This window comes from Elephantulus edwardii, unplaced genomic scaffold (genome assembly GCF_000299155.1).
Source record: "Elephantulus edwardii isolate Elephantulus edwardi_28Jun2011 unplaced genomic scaffold, EleEdw1.0 scaffold00113, whole genome shotgun sequence".
NCBI lineage: Eukaryota > Metazoa > Chordata > Mammalia > Macroscelidea > Macroscelididae > Elephantulus > Elephantulus edwardii.
Window position 1 is genome coordinate 3,043,461 of NW_006399863.1, and position 24,208 is coordinate 3,067,668.

Here is a 24,208-nt window from a genome sequence, read left to right on the forward strand (position 1 = left end):
CAATGAATGAGTGGAAGCCCAAAATCTCTGTAAATGTTTATGAAAATTAATAAAATATAATTATAGAAAAAAAAAAATCTGACAGGAGAAGACTTTTTCCTTTCTTTCTCCCATGGAGCAACTGGTGAATTCAAACCTTTGGGTTGGCAGTGCAATTCCTTACCAGTAAGTCACCAGAGCTATTAACAAGAGTTGTTGTTATGTACCATCAACTCAGAACTGACCTACCGCTGACCCTCCAGCAGGTATGGAGAGGCATTAATCACACAGGAGAAGATTACCCATCCCTCTCCCATGGCTGGCAGATTCGAACCTTATGCCTTTGGATTGCAGTACAGATTCTTACCACTAGGCTACAAGAGCTCCCTAATGTAAGTAGAGATAAGAGCCTCTAAGTTTGATGTCCTTGAAGGGGACCTGAAATTAAGACTGGAATTCAATGGTAAACATTGGCACTCTCATGTTCTGAATTAGAGCATATCTTTTTTCTAAAAAAAATTTTATTATTTTTTTGTGTTTGTATCATCAAATTAGATCTGACTGGTATTGGAGGAGATTGTACCTCCTTCTCTAGCAGAGTATCTGATGGATTCGAACCTTTTGCCTCTGGGAGTGCAGCACAGATTCTTGCCCCTAGACCACCAGAATTCCCTGACAATCATTATTTTTAGAAATAAAAATGTGAGGTGAATAAATTTTTTAAAAAAGAAATCAGTTTTAAATTATGCAATACATTTTAGTGGGAAAACAGGATTAGACTAAGTTTACTGGAATTAATCAACCAAATTCATTGGATTGCCTGTATAGTAACGACATTTACAAAGATTTAACTGGTTTTGGAGAATTCTTGATCCTATATATTAGTACTCTTCTTATTACTCGACTTGACCTTTCAATATTACAGATTCTTTATTATAATTTCCTTTAGACCACTAATACCACAGGTAATCCTAGTGTGAAAGAAAATCAAATTTTGACTTAAAATTTCTTACATTTCATCTATAGGGCAAGTTCAAGAACTAATTATACCACCAGATGCTCTGCTGCAGAAGGAAGAAAAAACTCCTCCTGTACCAGTCAGATCTGATTTGACGGTACACACAAAAAAGAATAGGATAAAATTTAAAAAGTTTTTTAAAAAAACTAATAGATTGTTGCTATTTATTTGCTTAGGGTTTTCTTTCCATTTCATGAGCACACACACAAAATAAAAAAACGGTGAGAGAAGCAAAAACTCAACCCTGCATGGCTGACCTACCCAACAAGCCAACAATCAGGCTAAACATTTTGTTCTAAGAAGGCATTCACTATCCAAATTTAACTTAATTTAGGTGAAACTTTAAGATAAAGAAATATCTTGAAGCTAAAAAAGAGGGAGTTGTTGCATACTTGTGCAGTTCTTTCTCTTGCCGCTGGAGTTCCGAGGAAAGCAAAACGTTTTCCTTTTTTAGAGAATGGCATTCAGTTTCCAATACCTTCCATTCCTTTCTCAACTTCTCCAGTTCACCTACAAAAAGACAAAAACATATCTGTTAATATTGTAATATAACTTCCCTAATGGATCAAAAGACAAAGAGAAATATTTCAGAAAAGGAAACTGTTTTCTTTAAAAACAGGCAGAATTTACATGCGTCTTATCTGATCCTTTTTACTTTGTAACTGTATCTGAAGCAAGGCCCATTTCCTTGACCTTGATTACCATTTTTCTCCTCTTTTACTTTTGTAAGGAAAAATATATTTTGATATTATCTAAATAATGTGTAACACTTTCAGGAATTTATAACTTTTAAATAACTTGCAGATCTGAAGAATAGGATTGTCATAAGCCTAGTATGAAAAGGACTACTTTATGTAACTTACTGTTATCAAAGAAGAAAACGGCCCAAATGGTTCTTTTGTGCAGGATATAAAGTTGTCATTGTTAAGGAACGATTTTAGGTAAAACAAATTTAACTACCTTGCAACCTTGTTGCTTCTTCTCTCTGCTGGTCCTCACACTGCTGACATCGAAGCTGAAAACTATTTTGCAGGCTCACAATTTCTTTTTCATATTCAGACGCTGCTTTCCGCCACCGCTCCAGCTCAGCTCTCACTTTTCTCAATTCTTCTTGTAAAGAAGCAATGTCAGTGTCCCGCTCAGAGGCAGCCTTCTCTGCTGCTTGATGAAGAAGCAAAATTTCATCTCGGGCACTAAGCAACTCATTCCGAGTGCTTGTGATTTCCTTGTCCTTCTCTTCCCGGAGATTCTCGATGTCAATGTGTAACCTCTGTAATTGGGCTGAAAGGCATATTTATCCATCACTTTCTTAGGCCACAGGAATTTGGAATAAAAGAATAGTTTGTAAGGAATCAGGCTGCCAGATCATTGTTGCTATTTTTAAAAGTTATGGTAAAATAGAAATAAAACATGAATTCTTTTACCCACTATGATGGGTTCAATTCAGTAGCATCAATTGCATTCACAGTGCTGTACAAGCCATCAGCACTATCCATTTTCAAATGTTTCCATCACTCTTAATAGAAACTCAGTATCCCCTTAGCAATAACTTCTCGTTTCCCTGCCTTCTTATATGGCCCAGTCAACCACTAATAAACTCTGGTCATGTATTTGCCTATTCTAGATATATAACCCATTGACCACACCACTGTCATGTCAATTCTGACTCACAGTGACCCTGTAGAATGGAGGAAAATTGTCCCCTAGGGATTCCAAAGCCAGAACAAACTGCCTCACCTTTCTTCCAAGGAGAAGCTGGTGGACTCAAACTGCCAACCAAGTGTTTTAAATACTGTACTACCAAGCTCTTTAAAATATTTCATAAACATTAAAATCACAGATATTTGTCCTTCTGTGACTGATTTATTTCATTCAGCATAAGGAAAGCTGATATTTTTTTATTAAACTGTATAATCATATTTGATGCAGAAAATATCAAAACACAGATATAGAAATTGAAAAATATCTCATTTCTTTCACCATAGAGAAAGTGGTATCTAATAGACTGTTATTTATTTCTCTACATTTTTTTCCCATGTACTTGATAATATATAAAAACATAATTTAGAAAGGGTGACTATGTACACACACATACACTGATGATAGGCATCTTCCTGTAACAAAATATCATTATACTATCACATATTTGACCATTTCTTTCTTTTAGATATTTTAAGTGGTTTAGTTTTTCAAGCTATAATGCAATCCTGTTAATTTTCTTGGTGTTCCTGGGTAGTGCAATACACATGGCTGCTAAGTAAAGGGACTGATTTACCCAGAAGCACTTTGGAAGAAAGGCTGTAAGCTGTTTCTGCAACATTACCACTGAGAAACCCTGCGTGGCACAGTTTATTCTCACACATGTGCGGCCATCATGAACTAGAACTGACCTGACAGCAACTGGTGGTGGTGATGCACTTGACTTCTGTTCAAATGTCAAGGACTTAACAAGGCTTTCTCTAATGGTATCTAAAATAACATTCTGCCATTTTTTAGCTTTTTACTCTGCTTTTATTTTATTCAAAACCCTTAATGGATAGTTATTACATTATATATTTACTTGCTTGCTTACTGCTTATCTTCTCCAGTAGACTGTAAACTTTTTATGTACATAACCTTTGTTTTAGTCACTATTTCTAACATCTGCCAGAATAAACCATCTAAAATTATTGAATAGTGCTCGCTTCGGCAGCACATATACTAAAATTGGAACGATATAGAGAAGATTAGCATGGCCCCTGCACAAGGATGACACGCAAATTCGTGAAGCGTTCCATATTTTCGACCCTGAAATGAACCAGTCTGTAACGAAGGCTAACTCCTAACTCCTTTCACCTACAAATTTCGTCTTTGGATACAAAGCTAAGTGGATAGTCCTTACAGAGGGACTGTTTAAAAAGAGGCAGGGAGAAGAAAAGGAAAAAAAAAATAAAATTATTGAATATATTGATCAAAAGAATCAGTGATAAATACTATTGGGGAAAAAAACAAACAAAAAAACAACGAAGTATGTCTTATAAGAATCTTGTTGTATATCCTTATAATCCAAATTTTAAATGAACTGGAAACAATTTGTGTAAAATCCTATTTGATTCAGTCTTGGTTACCACAATTAAATAAAAGTTACTGGTCGGAAAAATTTCAAAGGAGAGTAATGAAAATAATCAGGAGGATTTAGAGCTAGGTGAAAGCTGCCATATAAAGGCTGTCTTTTAGTCTGTGGGAAGGACTGAGTGGGAACAGTTTCAAAATCCAAAAAGGCACAATGGCTAGGAGTTGATAAAACCCAGAAACACAGATACTGGCACTAGAGGGCACTCAATGATGTCTGGGCAAGACAGCATTAAAAGAAACGGCAAGTAAGGTACAACATAGAGCAAAGATCCAGATTAGGTCTGGTGGCCTCATGGGTGAGGAGCAGCAGCACCAACCCAGAGCTGTGCGATTTAAATTCATCAGCTGCTCTGTGGTACAAATAAGGGTAATCTCCACATGATTTCTAGCCTCTGAACACCTGCCAGAGAGTCAGCTATGAGTTCCAACTCGACCACATGTAACAATAATCTATACATAGGAGTACAAGATGGAAATAAAGATTTAAATCAGACTTACATAAACTAATGAACAGTACTCTTCAACTATAGTGAAGATTTAAAGACATTTCCAACTTAAGAACACAATGTGTACCTGCCTACCTTATTCTAATCAGACCATAATAAAAAAAATCTCACACTTTAAATAAATTTCAATGTTGCACTCAAAAAGACCCAAAAGAGTGGTTTTTCCCTGGGTCATTTTGGACAAGTTTCAAATGCCTCATACTTTTCACTCTGTTTCTCAAACAAAAATTTCAAATAAACAGGGAGACCTTTAACAATGAAGGCAAATTAACTTAAAGAATTTTAAAACAGAAAGGTCTCTACCCGGAATTTTACAAAGACACTCTCAGAATTTCAGATGCTCTAACTAGGAAAAAAAATACCTGAAAGGTAATAGAAGTAATTTCATAATAATCCTGTGACCACACAGAGAGAAAGAGACAGAAATATGGTGGCTGTGAAGATCAACCATTATCAATTAAAGGACGTCACAGAATATCATTCTAATCCATGTTACATAATTTTTATTGTACTGCAAATGTGTTATGAACATCAGAAATGTTACGAGCAAGCTGAAAAACTCTGATGCATGGAGTAGCTCAGATTTCCTATTCAAAGACTTTCTCTGTAGTCAATTGTTACGTAACCATGAAAGTACTCAATTTAATGAACACATTTATATCTTTATTCTAGCCCTTCCCATTCCCAAAGTCTAATATTGGTGGATAGGGAGCCTTTCTTTTAAAAACAAATGAACAAAAAGAAAAATCTCATCAAGGCTACTTATAGTTCTAGGTAAGAATGAAAAGTCATTAAAAAAAGGGGGACCCTTGGCATTCTTTCTTTTTTTTTGAGCCACTAAAAGGAAATAAGTAAAAAACATCTTACACAGACTTGGCACATTTCATACCTTGAAGAACTTGTATTTGTTTAGTGGATTCTTCAACTTGATTTCGATAGGCTTTTCTTTCTTCTTCCAAAAGAGCTAAAATTGAGACCACAGTAGATTAATTTTGTGATTAAAATTCTCCAAATGGAATAACTAGAAATCTCTAAGAAATTCTTTCCTGTAAGACTCTTGAGGGAAACAAAGGTTAGCCGGTTAGTAGTTAGATAGTTTTTAGGAGCACAACATAGTAAATAATAAACCAGTCAACTGAGCATTGGTGTTTTCTAGATTTTGTATCACCAAAAAGAAATGCTATTCTTCATATAAAAACCATTCTTCATAGATGTTATCAAGAAGGTGTAAGTTAAAATTTTAAATTTTCATTCTTACTGCCAAGCACATAAGAAGCATTAAGAACTAAAGAACTACTGATACTCAAGAGTTATACGTTAAGCCTGTTTGCAGAATGTCTTTTCATTTTACCTAAATGAATTAACGTGGTTCTTCCAAAAGGTTCAAGTTTAAGCGAACACCAATTTACATTTTTCAAAGAAGTGGTTAAAGAAGCAAGTAATAACAGGAAGGTCTTCATTCTTCCTGGGATGTGAATCAACTTCCTGGTCAAGAAGATCATCTTATAAAACACAATGAAGCTAAACATTTTCTTCTCATTCTAATGTTCTTTTAAGGAGTGAAACGAAATAGTCACTGTGAATGGTATGGAAATTTGTGCTCTTGAAAGCAGCAGAGATTTCACTGGCTGCTACATCTACATGTCACAATAGATAGGTGAGCTCTAAAAGAAAGTGCCTGAGACATTAGGAGATTCATTCTCCACTTAACCTAGCCTAGTCCTTTCCATTTACTGAAGAATACAATTGAAACCAATCACAGGGACATTCAAAGGGAGAAGTGGGAAGGTAATGCAATCATTCTCATTAAAGAGCATATATCAGAACATTTGAATAGAAAACCAATTTGTTCAGGAAATTTTTACTCAAATCCCAGGTAAGAAAATTCTCAAGGATTATATAGTTCTCTTTAAGATATATATATATATATATATATATATATATATGTGTGTGTGTGTGTGTGTGTGTGTGTGTGTATGTGTGTATTTATAAAGGGAGGGTTGCGGACTCACTACTTAACAAGGCCTTACTTCACTCTTTGTATCAATGTCTTGTAGGAGAGGGAACAACTGTATTCTTCACATTTCATTGACTTAAAATGAGCTCAGAAAGCTTCAGTGAATTTCTCAAGATCACGTATCTAACAAAGTTGTGGATCAGGAAAAAGTTCCTCTGGACTTCAAGTTTGCGGCCATCCATACAACCTCAAAAGAATCAAAGTAATCTTGATCTCACCTTGAAGTTCAAAGCATTTTTGTTTACTTGTTCTAGCTAGTTCCTGGGCTTCAATCAATTCCTTGCGAAGATGCTGAATTTCTTGTTTTGCCTCAATTTCTGACTGTGCACCCTGCAAGTCATCTGACAAAAACACGTTTATTTTAAAAGCAAGAGTTAGTATTACACTAATATATTTACAAAGATTAGCAATTGAATTTTTTTGTTTAGACACACATTGTTAAATAACATAGCACAACTAAGTTAAATAGAATTTAGGAGCAAATTGTAGTAAACATTTTAGTCATTTTAACCTAGAAAAAGAAAAAAATACAGTTAAACACTTATTAGTATTTAATAGCAATAATAATATAAAATACATATTAGTATATACAGATCACAGTGTGGGGACAGACAGGACAGGGTTCAGATATGTTGTTCCTAAGGATGCTGTGAGTTGTATAATAACATTAGTAGATACGCTGGATTATATATTTCACTCATTAAGTAAAGCTTGTGATTCATTCTTGACCAATTTTGAATTTTCCTAAATCAGAAATATTTCATTTGAACTTTAAACAAAAATAGAAAAATAAAATTAAGCTTTTCTTCAAGAAAAATACTTTTTGCACAATTTTCCCAATTTTGGACACACAATTAAAACTAAGTTAAAAAACCTATATCTAGGCAAATACTCAGCTCATTTTGCCATCACTGTTTGCTGAACACCAAACAACTATCTGCAGAATTATTCAATGATTTAATTTAAATGGTTTTATCAAAAGGAATGTGTTCCTGAATTACAATTCAAATATTCTCCTACCCCCTCCTAATAGCTTTGATTTCCAGTTAGTCTGTTCATTGTATTTAAACTTTCTGTGATTCAACACTTTCATCAGATGGGAAATATTTTTCTGGTGTATTCTGTTTTTTACTCAGATTTACAAGTACCTCAGTCTTAACAACTTTAAGTCATAAACAGCTAAGAATAAGTTTCACAATAAAATGATAATAATCTTGGGTATTACAAACATGTATTTTCATATTTTTAGGTTAAAGAAAAGCAACAACAATAAACCCTGAAAAATTGTACGCTGTGAATCTTTCTTTTACAATGGAGCTGACAAGTTCAAGCCACTGACCTTTCAGTTAGAAGCAAAACATGTACACACTACACTACCACCACAGGAGCATGCAGCCTATTCTCCTAGACAAAATTTGTGATTCTGTCCAGGTAGCTCTGGTGGCCTAGTGGTGAAAAGTTGTATTGCAATCCTGAAGGCACATGGTTCAAATCCACCAGCTCTGCAGAAGGATGGGAAATATCCCCTCCATGCAGTTAACTGCTTCTAAAAATCTGCTGGCGGGTCAGTTGTGGGTCAAGTCCGACTCGATGGTCCTCAACAATAACAACAGGTTCACCTCCTCTAAGCGAACCTAACTATCCTTTTTCCAAAAGGTCTCTTGGCAAGGACAGGACTTGCAGAAAGATACATCTATCTTCCAGTGTCAGGAATCCTGTCACACCCACCTCAGCACATTTGTCACAACCAGGGCTTCTAAACAGTTCTTTGAGGTTGCATCCTTGCTGAGAATCTGCACTTCTCACAAAATATTTGGCTAGGCCAATGACATCATCCTAGGCTTACTTACTGAATTTGAATTTAGGATCTAACAGGATCTCCAGGTGGTTCTCATGCATAATAAATTTTTAAAATAGCAGCTTTACTGGTGATTCTTGAAACTGGTCCTTAACTAGTAGTATTAGCAATGTCTGTAAACTTCTTGTAAATATTAAACTTTCAGCAAGGGTTCAACAACCAGTTCATGGCTGTGATCACAATTCTTCGGAATGTGTAAAAATCCTACACCTTCTCATTGCTAGATTTGCAATTATCTTAAGAAAGGGTATCGATTCCTAAGAGAATTTAGGAAGAAGGTGACAGAATATATCTTACTTTCAAGTGTTTGGCCAAAAAAAAAATCTACATAATACCTCTGATCGCTACACTTAGCATTGGGATTTTGGGCTATCCAGTCTTTGCCTGAGGGCAGTCCTGGGCATTGCTGGATGTCAGTATCGCTTCCCCACACTAATTATAACCACCAAAAATGTCTCCAGATATTGTCAATGTCTCCTCAGCAAAAAGTAAAAGTGCCTGTACTGAGAAGCACTGTGCTATGTAACTAATTTGATTTTTGTTGTTTATCTATGAATCTGAAAAGGCTGACACCTGTTTACTTCTCTGTGAAGAAGTAGACTAGAACTCTCACATCTAGATGCTTATTTGTTTTTCCCATTAATCATGCTATCTCAGTTATCATCAAAGCAATCAAGTGTTGTACTTTTTTCTTTTTTCTATTATTAAATTTTATTAATTTTAATGAACATTTACAGAGATTTGGGGTTTTCATTCATTCATTGTTGCACTAAGTGTTGTACTTTTAAAACAAATAATTCTTATTTCTTCTCCCAGAAATACAAGGATTCCTGTCAATGGTTTCTTTTCATTAACTAACATGAAACAAAAGGCACACTGGTGGTCTAGTGGCAAAAAACTGAACTGGAAAATTCAAAGGCACGTGGTTCAAATATACCAGCTGCTGTGTGGGCAATCTCTTCCCGTGTGATTTACTGCATCTGAAAACCTGCTGGACGGTTTGCTATGGATCAGTTCTGACTTGACGGTAAATAACAATAGCAAACAAATGTTTCATACTTACACTCCATAAACTATATCTAATACAACTGTAGACATACAGTAGACACTTAACTATCTGATTAATGTATAAGATGTATGCATTTAAAATGTGTACATGGGAATTTTTATAGAAACATAAGTGAGTTGCCATAACAACTAAAGCAGTACTAGTTTACTTTATGGAAAAATGTCCTTTTATAAATGAAGAATCTCAGGTAAAAACTTCCACTAAGCATACAAACTGCACGGTATGTGATCATGAAAGTTTGTAAAAATAGAATTTTAATAAACACAAAAGGCTGTATTCTAACAACTTTAAGTGTTAATGTGGAGCTCTTCTTTCTAGAAGTCTGGGTGCCAAATTTTTACCCAAGACTAATGAACAAATCTTTCTGTGCTAAGGCTGATCAAGGGTTCACTGTATTTCATCAGCTGGTGTGGGAAAAAGGCATTATCAGTTTAGTGCGGCGTGGGTCCATTCTCACAGAATCCACTTTTGTCCCAGAAAGGAGTTTTTGTAGCAATTATCTTTTGCCTTAGAAAAGGAGTTTTTGTACTAATCTACTTCACAACCTTGGGAACGGGTTGTGAGGGTATTGATAAAAAGTGCTTAGATGAAAGAAAATTAAAGCCTTACTGAACAAATACAGCATATTTAAATGAAAACAATTGTTTGGGAATAATAATGAGGTAGAAAGAGATTTAACCCTTAAAACTCATGGCCAAGTGTGCAGTCTGGGCCACATTTTCCTAGATTAAGGGTAAATCCTGTGAGGAGATCCACACCATACAAAAAACCCATTCAATCAAACTAGTCCTGGCACATAAATTATTTGCAAGATAACCTATTTGTAAAGTTAGTGCTACTTTTAAGATATGGAAGACCTATCTTCCTTCTTAGCCTATTTCTTTTATCGTTCAGTACTTCTTCTGGAAACCCTATCCTGACCACTGCTCTACCCTATCCCCATCACTGGTCAGGAAGTCAGCTGTGCTTCTCCAACGTTCCTATCTATTATTCCTTCCTACTAATTAAAACTCTACAATTGGGGCATATCTTCTTTTCCCTTTAAGACTAGTATAGCCTCCTCAAATGTCTTATTTCTCTGTATCTTCAGGATGACAAAGGTCTCAGCAAAAGCCATTATTATTTAGTCCTACTTTCTGACTTCTATGTCCTGCTCATGACCAATTACTAGGACACTTCAGAATGTGAAAAGAGCACTTAATAATTAGAATCTACTGTCACTGATATGATCAGCATGTGCCAAACAAAAATGTTCACTTCCCTACCAGGATTCCTGCTCATCCAGAAAGAACTATTTATGTTAATAGTTCTCACCATCCCTCTGGTCACTCAGAATCAAATGCTTGAATTAGATTTGACTTCTATGTTTGGTTTTTAGGTCTATGGATTCTACATGAGATTCTCAAGGGTAAGAAGAGAGAGACAAGAATAACAGGACTCTAAACTGGATTTATGAAGCTCTGATAACCTAGTGGTAAGGAGTTGTGCTACCACCCAAAAGGCAGGTGTTGCGAATCCAACACTTGCTCCGAGAGAGAAAAAGAAGTCGCATCCTGAGAGGTTTACAGCCTGTGAAAACTGGTTCCAACTCCAACACATATAATAACCACCACCACCTGGATTTTGTTCTTTCGTATATATTTCCACAAAAAGCATGCCAGTTTAGAGCTCCAAAGAATACCTAGGTCTCCAAACTAGTTTTCTTAGTCCAGCCTCTCTAGTTTATCCAATAAGCTTTCCTAAAATACAGGTCTGGATCATGTAACTCAGAAGCTACTGAATTCTGCCACAACAGTCCCTTCAAGTCTGTAAACACTCACACGAGTAACTGTAATTATACTCAATTTCCAAACTCAACCCAGAAAGGGCTTATGATTTTTAATATTTTCTTTTCTGAACATGAATTATCTTTTATTCTTATAAATGCACATATAAATGAACAATAACAAACAACCAGTAATTCCTTATTATCAAGTAGTTAGTCAGAATTCAAATTTTCCTGTTGCCTGAAATTCTTTTTCCCAATGGATTATTTGAATGAAGATGCAAACAAGATTCACATACTGGGCTGACGTCAACTGAGCCTAAGCCCACTTTCAATAAAGCATGCATTTTAAATAAAGCATGTATTTTTATTTTTATTTTTTTAAAGGACTCAATATTACATTTTAGTTGAAAAATCTCTTACTCTCCGGGTTCTTCATACCATTTCTTTATCTTCCTCTTGCAATGTACTTGCAGGAACTGAATTTTATGCTTACAGTATTTCCTACAGTCTTGATTTTGCAAGTTGTTTTCCTACCATATCATTTAGAGTATCTCCCTATTTTTCATATGTCCTGCAAAGCTGCAGTTTGATCTAGAATTCTGGCCAGTTTAGATTTATTTTCTTTCATGAATATGTCATATATGGTGTTACACACTGTTAAGATCATCCCAAATCATACTTCATCCAATAGCTTTTCTGGATATCCTCCAAAAGGAACAAAAAAATCCCAGAGATTCTCATTCTGACCCCTACTCACCAAAAGGAGTTCCTTAACCTTCTCACCTCTCCTATCACCAACCTGACTGAAAAACATATCAAATGCCACAGTCTTACAAGATTTGTGAAGCCAATGTAGTTGGTACATTCCCCTTATATAGTATAAACTTGTATTAGGAACCATCTGGACTGAATTACTTCTTTTTTCTTCTTTGTTCCACCTCTTTTTGTTATTGTTGGGGTAGAGGAAATGGTTGAATCAAATCACATTTTTATTGCTCTTTTAAAAGTGGTATAACTTGGCTATAAAGATTATTTCAAGATACAGATATTCTTATTATCATAATTTTATATCTCATGGTCAATGTCTAATCCTTTATTTTCTTTATCTTTTAGATTGACTAAAGTGAAAAGTAGTACATTATAATTCTAAATCAAGATTAGTTTGTGAAAATAAGTATGAAAATGACATTCTCGCCAGCACAGAGTTTGAAGGAGGAAATAAAAGATCTATTTTAAATGCAAATCTTTTAATACAAGTCCTAAAGGCTAAAATTGTGGCCTAATAATTTACATTCTTCCTTTCAGAGAAAAATTCTGTCAGCCCACTGAATCAAATTATACAGATTACAAAATATATACAAGTAAGCATAAAACAAATACTTCAAATAAGTACCAGAGTCTAAATAATTTTAAGAATTTATACAACTCTTACAAAAGAAAAATAACAGACTAAAAGCCAACACTGCTATTAATTAAAGAGATGGTGAAAAATTCTTGGATGCTTATTTAAAAAAGAAAAAAATTACAAGTACAAAATCTGTTTTCAGTAATTGACAATGTAATTGCTAATAGTAATGGTAGAAACATCTAAAAACAAATAAACAACAACCCCAAACAGTTTTATATGGAGATGTCGATGATGAAAAGGAATGAAAACTTTGGAAAACGGCATCAACCCCAAGGGAGGATGTAAGACCTTTGATGAAGTCTCATTTTTCGTTCTGTGTTCAGCTTCCTCATTGCCTTTGATGGCTCAACGGTCAGGAATAGACAACCACTGAATATATATGCTTCGGGAAGTCTAAGCAGAAACATCATTCTGTTGACGACATCTCTTCCAGAAGGGGTTTCTCCATCCATATTGTTTATAGTTATCAATCCATTTTGTCATTCCTCTGATGAAAATTTGTTATCAGTTTCAGTGCTGAGTTTATCCATATCTTGGCACTCTGTTTAACTGTTTGGTGGGCTGTCTTCAGTCTTGCTGCTTGGCTTGTCTGTTGTTCAGTAATTCTCTCCCTTACATTTAGCGGGCTGCCAGGTTCTCAGCAAACATCACCTACGGCCTGTACATCATTATTTCTTTCCCATAACTTCCTCTTCCACCCTGACTTCCCAGCCTGTATTGTGGATGTTTTTGTAGACACAGTTTAACTTCCTAGTGGTATTCAAGCATTTTTTTTCTTTTAAACCCAAACATTTCCTGACACCTGACAAAGTAACAAACAATAAAACCTGTGAGAACTGGAATCTCTCTGAAACTCTGCTAAAGGACTGAGTGTCTTACGGTAGAGGATTCTTAGGAGAAAGTTTAAAGGAAAGTGGCAAGCACCCTAGTAAAGGTGCAAATCTTAAGAAATCCAGAAAACAGGCACTCTTACCAAGTTCTGGTTCCCATGGGTTTTACTGTAAATACATTACAGGTAGTCCCTGACTTGTGTGACTTTTTAATTATAATGAAATGCATTTAGAGTTGGCTCTTTTTGATATCTTATTGTCATGGAGCTCTGGTGGCCTACTCGGTAAGTAGTTACACTGTCAACTCAAAGGCAAGGTGACTGGAATCCAGCAGCTGCTCCCATGCCATTTACAGTCTTTGAAAACCCACTGGACAATGAGCTCTGAATTGGTTCTGACTTGAGGACAAAGGTATCTTATTGTTAATAGTATATTAAAGTACGTAAGTTGCTAATGTTATCTATTACTTTCAGATGTTCATTTACAAATGTTCAATTACTTACTCTTCAAAATTCTGATGGATTTATAAAGATACTCATGAAAAAAAAAGACAATAATAATGAAAACTGGGGGGAGGGGGGAAGATGAGGCATTCAAGCCACATTAACATGATGGAGTTATAGGAATAGAATTTTATTTTAAGTCAAGGATTATCTGTAGTAACTGAAAAGATCTATTACCAACAACTTTTTTTTTAAAGGAGGAAATACATGTAAGAAATAGTTACACCATCTTTGCCTCTGAGAAGCACTCTGACTGGATTTCTGTAACACAGATTTGTTCTTTTATCAGTCCATGGGATATTCAATTCTCTTTCCAACACAATTCCAAGGCACTGATTCTTCCTCAGACATCTTAAGTCATTATCTAATTTTCATATGCATAGAAACAAATGAAAAAGACCATACCTTGAGTCAGGCATATATTAGTTTTTAAACGGACATCTTTGTTCGCTAGTACTTTGGGAAGTTCTTTAGCAGCAGACATCCCAATGCAACACATCTTCGGAGTTCTTCACTGTTGGTACCAATCGTGTCAACAGCGGGTCTAAGCAAGATGAAATCACTGACAACTTTAATCTTTACTCCATCTATTGTGATGTTGCCTATTGGGCCAGTGGTAAAGATTTTGTGATACTCCATATTAAAGGCTATAGTCTTTGACATTCTTGAGAAAGTACTTTAAATCTCCTTCACTTTCTACAAGCAGGCTGGGTCAACATCATTTGCTTAGCTGCTGCTGCGTCTTCTTCCAATCCTGATGTCAAATTCTTCTTCACATAGCCCGATTTCTTGAATTACTTGCTCAGCATACAGACTGAATCAGTATGGAAAAAGGATATCATCTTGATGCACACCTTTCCTGAAATCAAGCAATGTCCCCTTGCTCCGTTTAAGTAATTGCTTCTTGGTTTATGTATACAAATAATGCAGCCTTCCAGCTATTGTTGTTTTTTGTATTGGAGTCATTCAAATCCCAAAAGCACTAATAAGAGTTGAAATTTTATAACTAATATAATCATAAAATGCTAATTAGAAATCAATCTGGACTTAAGAGCTAAAAAGATTTCTAGAAACAAATGATCCTAAAATAGGTATTATATGGTAAGGAATGTCCATGGCGCATTTACCTCTTTTCTTTTTTTTTAATTGAAATTTTAATGAAAGTTTATAGAGACTTTGGATTTATATTCATTCATTGTTGCACATTTTCCTCCCTGCTCAACCCTCCCCACAGTAGGTTCCCTCTTTGAAAAGTAAAACCCAAGCTTTCATTATTATACAATTCTCCCCCCAAGTCCACTCCTCCATGAAGTTCTCATTCTGGACTCTTGTCATGAAAATACCACCTAATCATATAATCCTTTCAAACAGTTCTCTTCCTCATCTGTTTGAAGGTGGTATACATTTTCTAAACCCTCTTTTCTTAGATTCCCCCTAACCCTGATGTCAGTCCTGTGTTTGTCACTTTGTGACCGAGATATTTCTCCAGGGTCACCCATTTTGTATAATATTTCATGAGTTCCTTGTTTTTCAATGCAGCATTATATTCCATTGTGTGAATATACCACAGTTTCTCTATCCATTTGCTTGTTGATGGGCAACTGGGTTGTTTCCAGCTCTTTGCTACTGCTAACAAAGCCACAATAAACATGGGTGTGCACATATTTGCTTGGATGGCCCTAATGGTTTCTTTAGGGTAAATTCTCAGTAGTGGAATTGCTGAGTCAAATGGTATTTCTATTTCCAACTTTTTGAGGAAGCACCACAATGGCTTCCGTAGTGGTTGCACTATTTTACACTCCCACCAACAGTGAATAAGGGTTCCAGTTTCTCCACAACCTCATCAGCAACTGTTGTTTGCTGTTTTGTCAAACTTTGCTAATCTTACTGGGGTGAGATGATATCTCATAGTTGTTTTAATTAGCATCTCTCTTAGAGCTAGGAATCTTGAACATTTCTTCATGTGTTTGTTGTCCATCTGAATGTCTTCTTTGTTGAAGTGTCTGTTCATATTTTGTGCCCATTTTTCAATTGGGTTGTTTACCTTATCTTGTTGTGCCGCTTGAGTATTCTATAAATTCTAGATATAAGTCCCTTATCACATATGTCATTACCAAATATTTTTTCCCAATCTGTGGCTTCCCTTTTTACTCTGCTGGGGAAGAGTTTGGATGTGCATAGGGATTTTATTCTTAGAAGGTCACATTCATCTATTTTATCTTCTCCTGGTTGCAGGCCTCTCTTGTTTTTCATATTCTCATAGAAGCTCAGAAATGCCAACATTTCCCTCCTAGTATCAATAACAACAGTGCACATAATAATGATATGACATTCCTGAGAAGAGTTGTAAATACTGCTTCCAAGATGAGATTCCTCAACTGTGTAAATATTAATTCACATTTATTTTTATGGTACTGAAGGTGGGGGGAGAACAAACCACAAAGCAACAACCTACAAACCAACTCATTACTTAACACCACAAGTCAATTGAGGAGAGTACATGCATATTGGTAGGAAACTTGGAAACCATGATTACACTCCACGACAGGTAGGCAATTGCTGTTTGGATCAGCAACCCTCAGGGTCTCCACTTGGTTTTGAAATTAGATCAAAGGTGGCACTAAGGGTCAAGTGATCACCAAAAAAGAGAACGCCAGTATGCCTGGCCTAAAGAATGTTGAGAGAAAGTGGGTAATCTCTCTACTATCTCCCATTCCCCCTCTGGTAAAACGAGTCCAGGAGTAGGTTCATACTGGGTGAAAATAAGTCTCTAAACAATGCCAAAGCTCAAAGTCTGGACTGGGAGATCCCTTAAACAGCCCAACCAGATAGCATGAGGTCTCCTCCATAAAGAAACAGCCAAAGACTGCTCCTCCTGCTCTGACCCCAGGGAGCCCTCCAGTGTTAATCCACTGCTAGTATCACAGCAAAACTGCTGAGCTGCATAGCCAGGCCAATCTTAGGCATAACCAGATTAAATCTCACAACGACAGGAGCTGCTAGTGGATTCCAATCACCAGAGACTCAGCCTTTGGGTTAGCAGCTAAACTCCCTACAAACTAGGCCACCAGAGCTTCCTTTGACTTAAAAGCATTTTCAAATTAATTAATCACATTAATCACTTCCAACTGATGTTATAAAATATCTGAATGACTGTATGAAAAAACCAATAAGACTTGCAAAAACTTTCACTCAAATAGAAGTATTTTCATAAATGATTATTCAGTCCATTTCATTCTAAACAACTGAAGATCAAGAAATAAATGCTCTCTTCCTTTCTAGAAGTGAGACAAATGAAAGAGTTTATTATATGCACTGTTTATCTCAGTGGTTAGTTAGGAGCCATCAAGTTGCCAGCTGACTCACGGTGACACTATGTGCAACAGAACAAAGCCCTGTCACACCCTCCCTATGGCTGCTGTGCCTGTTCACTGCTAGAATCACTGGGTCAATCCCTATTGCCAAGATCTTCCTCTTTTTCAGTGATCATCTACCTTCAGCCCACCTAAGATTTCTCAGCCCAACTTTTTTAGAAAAGAATCTTAAGAACCTGGAATGAACCTTAAGCACCTTACTGGAGGATGAAGAGAACCAGCAATGAAGCTATTTACAAGTGCTACCATATGATAACAGAGCAATGAGGATCCTTTCAAGACACAGTTTCATCTTTCCTAATTTATGCTAAAATTGGTAATAAATTTCCATCAGAGAAACCATGGTAAACAAACAAAAACCACAGTTATAAGTCATATTCTACCACTTCTTGCTTTGCCCTTAATTGTTAAAAATTATTCCATAATTTATTTTTATCTGAAACATTAGGCACTAAAATTAACACTTTAAACTTTAGTTACAAATCCTTCTTATAAATCTATCTTAATCTTATAACTGAAACTTAATACTTCATACAAATATCAAATGGATTTTACGAAAAGGTGATCTAATATCCTGTTCAAAGTAATATAAAAACATGTGAAAAGTACCTTTTAATAGGGACACTTTAGCAATGGGTTCATTTAAGTCTTGCTCATCCATTTGGGCGTCTACATCGAAGGAAAAGAACATTTTACTGATAGTACTCAGATATGCCATCAAACTATCATTATCAAAATAAATGACTGGAATAATCTATAAATCCTGTATTTAGACAGTTGAAGATTTTCGAAACAAAACAACATCACAATAGTCAAGAGACTGTCTTGGTAAGTGAACACTGCTTTCTCATCAAATACAAGCTTTGAAATTCTCATATTCACCTGCCCACCTATTTTGCTTGGTCAGTCAGAGTAACATTTACAGATATGCAAACATTAGATTAAAACTTACCTGTAGTGTCGTCACTGCTTTTTTCCTTGCTTGGACTCAGAGTATCTGATAAATCAGATTCTTTTGCTCTTGCTTGGTTTTCTATCAAGAGAAAAAGAAAAGGAAACTCTCGTTACTACTAAATATCGATAAATCTCTCCTTCAGGATAGGAGTGCTAAAAATCTGTTGGCATGCAAAGTACTTTTAAAATTAAAAGAGGTCATGGAATCTTACTTCTACACCACCCGAGTCCAAAATGGAATGCTGGTTACTACACGTAACTCATCAAAATCTAATGTGGATTCTGTTTGCTGTGCAGAGGGTTGGGTTTTAGTTCAAAACTGTTCTCTTGCCAACTGGAAAGATAAACGAAGCTAGCTCTGCTAACTTACTCAGAAAACTGCAACAAATATAGCAAAATTCTTAAGACAATGGGGACACTGTGAGAAGATGAGGAAAGTAAATCGCTCCCAGACTGAAAAAAAACAATAGCTGGAAGGCTGCCTTATTTGCATTCATATACTAAAACTGCAAGACTCACAATAATTTGTTTTCTACTGTTATTTAAAGCAGAAAAAAACTGACAGCCTTTCATTTCCAAACACAGTATACCTAATACCCAAACCACAAAGGCAAAAACTTGTAAGAAAATAACTTGAAATTATTTGCAAATGGTATACAACAGCCTGATTCAAAGAAGTTCAAAGAAAAGCCTTCCTAGACACAGTTTCTAACTAATTGTACCCAAAACTCTGTGAGGCCAACAATTTATGTAAGAAGACTGGAATGAATGATGCCCTATATCCTCACCTATAATTGTGCATGGGTGTGTACTATGGAAAACATCAGGACAGCATTCACGGAGATGGTCATTTCTCTGACTACAGTCCTATATCACCTCCCACAGCTCTCCACCATGTTTCAGCCAGGCTCCAGATCTCAGAATTTAGCCATAATCTGAATTCTGTATTAACTTCTGTATGAGCTCTCTCTGCATTTGTCAGGGCAACCTATTCACAAGGCTGACTGGTGAATGTCAATTCAGTATAGCCTATAAATCTTTACTATTTGGAAAGTTCCCTAACCTCAGTCTATAGAATCCTTCTTCTCACAACTACTACAGAAAACAGCATGGCACTTCCTCAAAAAACTACAAGCAGATCTCTTTATGATCTAGGAATCCCACTCCTAGGTGTGTACCCTAAAGACATGGACAGACTCATGCACATTTATGTTCACAGCAGCACTATTCACAATAGCAGAAAGATGGAACAACCCAAATGCCCATCAAGATACATGGATTAACAAAATGTGGTACATTATCATCATGGAATTGTTATTAGGTGCGATCAAGTGGACCACAATTTATAGCGGCCTGATAAATGACAGATTTGAACCTTGCACTATTTTAAGCCAATCTAATAATTTCTGATACACTCAAGCCCAAGGTACAAGATGTCACTAAGTAGGTAAGAATAAGCACTATGCTTTTGTTATGTGTTGACATATTGGAACCAAAACATAGTGGACCCTCCAGCAGGTCTGCAGAGGTTGTAAATGGCACAAGAGGAGATCGCCCTTCTTTCTCCTGAGGAGATGCTAGCAGATTCAAACGATGTGCTTTTGGGCTGGTAGACCAACTCCTCACCAGTAGGCTGCCAAAGTTCCCTCTAGGTATAATAGGTAAGTAAATTCATATATGTGCATGGAGAGGTGTAACCATAGACATATATGTGAGTGTTGCATATAAAATAAACTATATAAAACATATAGGGGACTTGTTATAAGCCATCAAGTTGGAACTGACTTCTAGCTGACCCTCCAGTGTGTTTTAAGAGGTAGTTAATGACACAGAAGGATACTGCCCATCTTTCTCCCACAAAGTAGCTGGTGGATCCTTTAGGATTGTGGCTCTGCTTCTTACCACGAGGCAACCAGAGCTCCCTACATAGGGGATTGAACTACATATTACTTCTTAGATGTAACCAAACACTGCAGGACTATTTTACTGTATGTGAAGGCTTAAGAACATAGAACTCAGTCAACTGCACAATGTAGTTCATAAAATTTATGTTCTACATTTCAGTTTGGTTAGTATAGCGTTTGAGGTCTTTAAAAGCTTGAGAGTAACCATCTTAGATACAACGATTGGTCTCTGTGCATCTGGAGTAAAAGAAACAGAAGGAAGCCAATGACTCAAAATTTAAACTAATGCAAAAAAAGACTAAGACTTTACATGAACCATGGCCTTGTCTACTTTGAGACCAAGAGAACCAGATGGTGCCCAGCTATCTTTACTGATCAGATCATTCTGATAAGGAACATAATGGATGGGTCCTGAGAGAAAAAGTAAAACAAAACTCAGGTTCTTAGAAACGTTCAGACTTATTGGACCTGGTGAGACTAAATGAGCCTCCAAGACTACTCCCTGAGATATACTTATAATTTTAACAGAAACTCCTCCAGGAGGTAAAATACCAGTTACATAACAGACTGGTTCATAAAAAATATCACCTATGAATGTTCCCTTTAAAAATTCACATGTATAAAACCAGTCAATATTTACTCTAATGAAAAGATGAAAAGATGGTGGAAGATAAATAGATACATGGAAATGGAACTGTTGTTATGTACCATCGAGTCAAAACTGACCCACAGCTGACCCTCCATTGGGTTTTCAGAGGCGGTAAACTGCATGGAAAAAGACTGCTCATCCTTCTCGTGTAGAAATGCAACTACCAGGATGGAAATAATGAGAATGCTGACATTCTTACCAATATTACCAGTATCAATGAACAATGCATAATTATTAAATGGGAGCTTAATTTAATATGAAAACTTTCACCAAAAATGTCATACAATATTATAACTTGTTATGACTATTCCTACTCTAAAACCCCTTCAAACTTGTGGTTTTGCTTGTGAAATGGATGATGTGTTTGCCTAAAGCCTTTAACTCACTCATTTGTAGTCAAAGGTCAACTGGTAAGAGGGCACTCAGATTAAAGTTAAGTCACTGCCCAAGGAGACCCATGGGAATCCAACCTATGACCTTTGCTGCATTCACAATGTGCTATAATCAGACATTTGTGAATGTTCTAATTTTGACCATGGAGTTACAGTTTCAAACAAAACAGGCTAATCTCTATTATGGAGAAAAACATCTAATCTCTATATAAAGGGAAATATTCTGGGATAAGAGGAAGGGAAAGAGGCAAAGCAATCGTCCGATTTTAGTATTCTTGGCAATTTTACCATCAAGATAAGCAAAAAGTGTTATTTTCAAAAGTATTCCTCTACATAGAAGAACTTTTTCTTTCATATTTAAAGTTTTTGGCCTAGAACGCAAAACTGCATCAAAGGTGGGAACAACTTTTTCACTAAAATCTCACTAGAAAGTGGAAATTTTCCTCTTTTCTCTTAACTGCTATATCCCCACCTTTCTCTCATGGAGTGGTTGGTAGGTTCAAACAACTAACTAATCATTTGGTTTGTTGTTGCACATTTAACCTATTATGCTTTCAGAGTCTCTAGAACATAATAGATATTTTTTTAAAAAATTGTTTGTTTGCTTTGCTTCCCAAAACAGCAAAATTGATAGAAGGCATGCATCTGTTCTAAACAAGAAAGTAAGTTTTTATTAGCAAAGCCAAGTCATGGTCCTTCACTGTTGTGTCCTGATATTCACAGTTGTGATGCTGGACCCAACTTTCTAGTATTACAATAGTTTCCACTGGTTGATTTTCTCTTGCATTTAATCATCAAGACAAACATCAACAGCTGTTGGTTGTTGCTGTTCAGTTGCTTCTTACTCATAGTAATCCTTGTTTTAGAGCAGAACTGCTTCCCCAAGTTTTCTTGGCTATAAACTTAAGAGAAGCTGACCGCCAGGTCTTTTATTCCACATTACCATTAGGTGGATTCAACCCAAAGGTTAGCAGTGAAATGCATATGCTTTTCCTTGCACAGTGGTTTTTAAATAAGGCTCACATCCTCTTAAAGGCTTCAAAACAAAAGTATACAGGAAGATAAGAAAAGACCAATGTCAAAATCCACATTGTTCTTGAAAAAGGAAGTCCATGTTTTCTCTCTCTCTCACACACACATCTGTTAAGCTGATTCCAATTCACAGTAGCCCTTTATCTGGTTTCTGAGGTTACAAACATTCATTGGAGGAGACTGCCTATCTTTCTTCTTTAGAGTGAGTGCTGGATTTGAAGCTAATCTTTCAGTCCAATATATAACACTGAGTGAAAAGAACTATAGGTGAATAAAATTTAAAAGTCAGAGACCAACCTCCTATACCAGTGGAATAAAAACATGGACCAAAAACATGGAAAGATAATAAGGCTAAAGATCAGGAAGGGAAGAGAGAATTATTGAAAAACAAGAGTGCTTCTTATTTATGTGAAAAAATTAAATTCCCACAACTCTGCAAAATAAATATTGTTAATCTTGTTTTACAAATGAGAAAATTAAAGTTTAAAATCTAAAGTAAAGATTCTTGAGGTCAAACAGCTAATTAGCAGTAAAACTTGGATTTCAATCTAGCTGTTTTATCATAGTCTTTTCAACTGCTTCCTATGTAACTAAGAGTTGAAAAATTAATAAGGATGACAGTAGAATCATCGATGCCTTTGAGTTGTGGTGTTGAAAAATTCTGAATACGCACCCCATGGACTGCCTAAAGAACAAACAAGTATGTCTTAGATAACGTGTAACCAGAGTGCTCCTTAGAGATAGGGATGGTGCAACTTTGTCTCACATACTCTGGGCATGTTACCAGAAAGGACTGGACCTTGGGAAAAGATACCATGCTGGGAAAGGCAGGTCAGAGAAAGCAAAGAAGACCCTCAACAAGATGGATATGACTGCAACAGTGTACTCGAGCATGTCAGAGAACAGGAGGCTAGCACAGGATAGAGCAAGGTTCAGAACTGTTGTTCAAAAGGGTCACTTTTAGGCATAGTTGACTCGATGGCAACTAACAACAGCACTCTTTATACTTCTACCATCAAGACTATCATAAACATTAAAAAAATATTGTTTTCAGTGACAGTTTACATAGAAGTTTAGGCCCTTTAAAAAACCAGTTTCTACACACATTATTTGATGACTTTGGTTGCTTTACTCACAATGTGTGAACATTCTCATTACTTCCCTTCTGGCTGTTCTGGTTTTATTAATCTAGCTCCCCTCCCTCCTGTATTCTCATTTTTGTTTTAAAGTAATATTACCTCATTTGGTATTATATAGATTTAATGACTACAAGGCAAGTTGATTCTTAAATATAACTGGTAAAAAATGTTAAGGTTGGTAATTGGTGATTCTAGTGGTATTTTTTCAGGGAGCTCTGGTGGCTTAGTGGTAAGGAGTTATACTGACAAGCCAAAGGCAAACCCACCAACTGCTCCATCAGTGAAAGACGGGCCGGGCCGTCTTCTGTTGTGCAATTTACTGCTTCTGAAAATCCACTAGATGGTCAGTTATGAGCCAAAGGAAACTCGACAGTACATATCACAGTGCTATTTTCAACATAAAAAAAAGGAAAATTCTACCAAAACTATCCCCAATGAAAGCATGTTTAAAAGGAGATAATCAAGTCAAATCCACAAGAAATTACCTTATAGTCAGATAGAAAGCATTACAAAAATAACCTGTCTTGGCCATTTGGCTTGCTTTTGGGATTAGTATATCTTTGCATGTTAGCTGCAAGAAATGCTAGTAAAATACTGATGTCTAACAGAAAACCCCACCTGTATTAAAAGCACTGGAGTATATTAAAAAACTCAAAGTATTTTTCCCATCCTAAAATATGAATTATCAATATTA

The 24,208-nt window shown here is 36.0% G+C and overlaps 1 protein-coding gene across 3 annotated transcripts in view; it reads right to left on the reverse strand.

Annotated features, from left to right (window-relative positions):
* SLMAP (sarcolemma associated protein) overlaps positions 1-24,208 on the reverse strand; it is a 183,965-nt gene that overhangs the window by 13,837 nt on the left and 145,920 nt on the right. For all 3 annotated transcript variants that reach the window (XM_006892206.1, XM_006892207.1, XM_006892205.1), the window contains 6 exons: positions 18,397-18,477; positions 18,054-18,113; positions 6,853-6,975; positions 5,507-5,581; positions 1,958-2,278; positions 1,390-1,507 (listed from right to left, as the gene is read on the reverse strand). In XM_006892206.1, the coding sequence (XP_006892268.1) occupies positions 1,390-1,507; positions 1,958-2,278; positions 5,507-5,581; positions 6,853-6,975; positions 18,054-18,113; positions 18,397-18,477 (778 nt within the window). The remainder of the gene's footprint in view (positions 1-1,389; positions 1,508-1,957; positions 2,279-5,506; positions 5,582-6,852; positions 6,976-18,053; positions 18,114-18,396; positions 18,478-24,208) is intronic.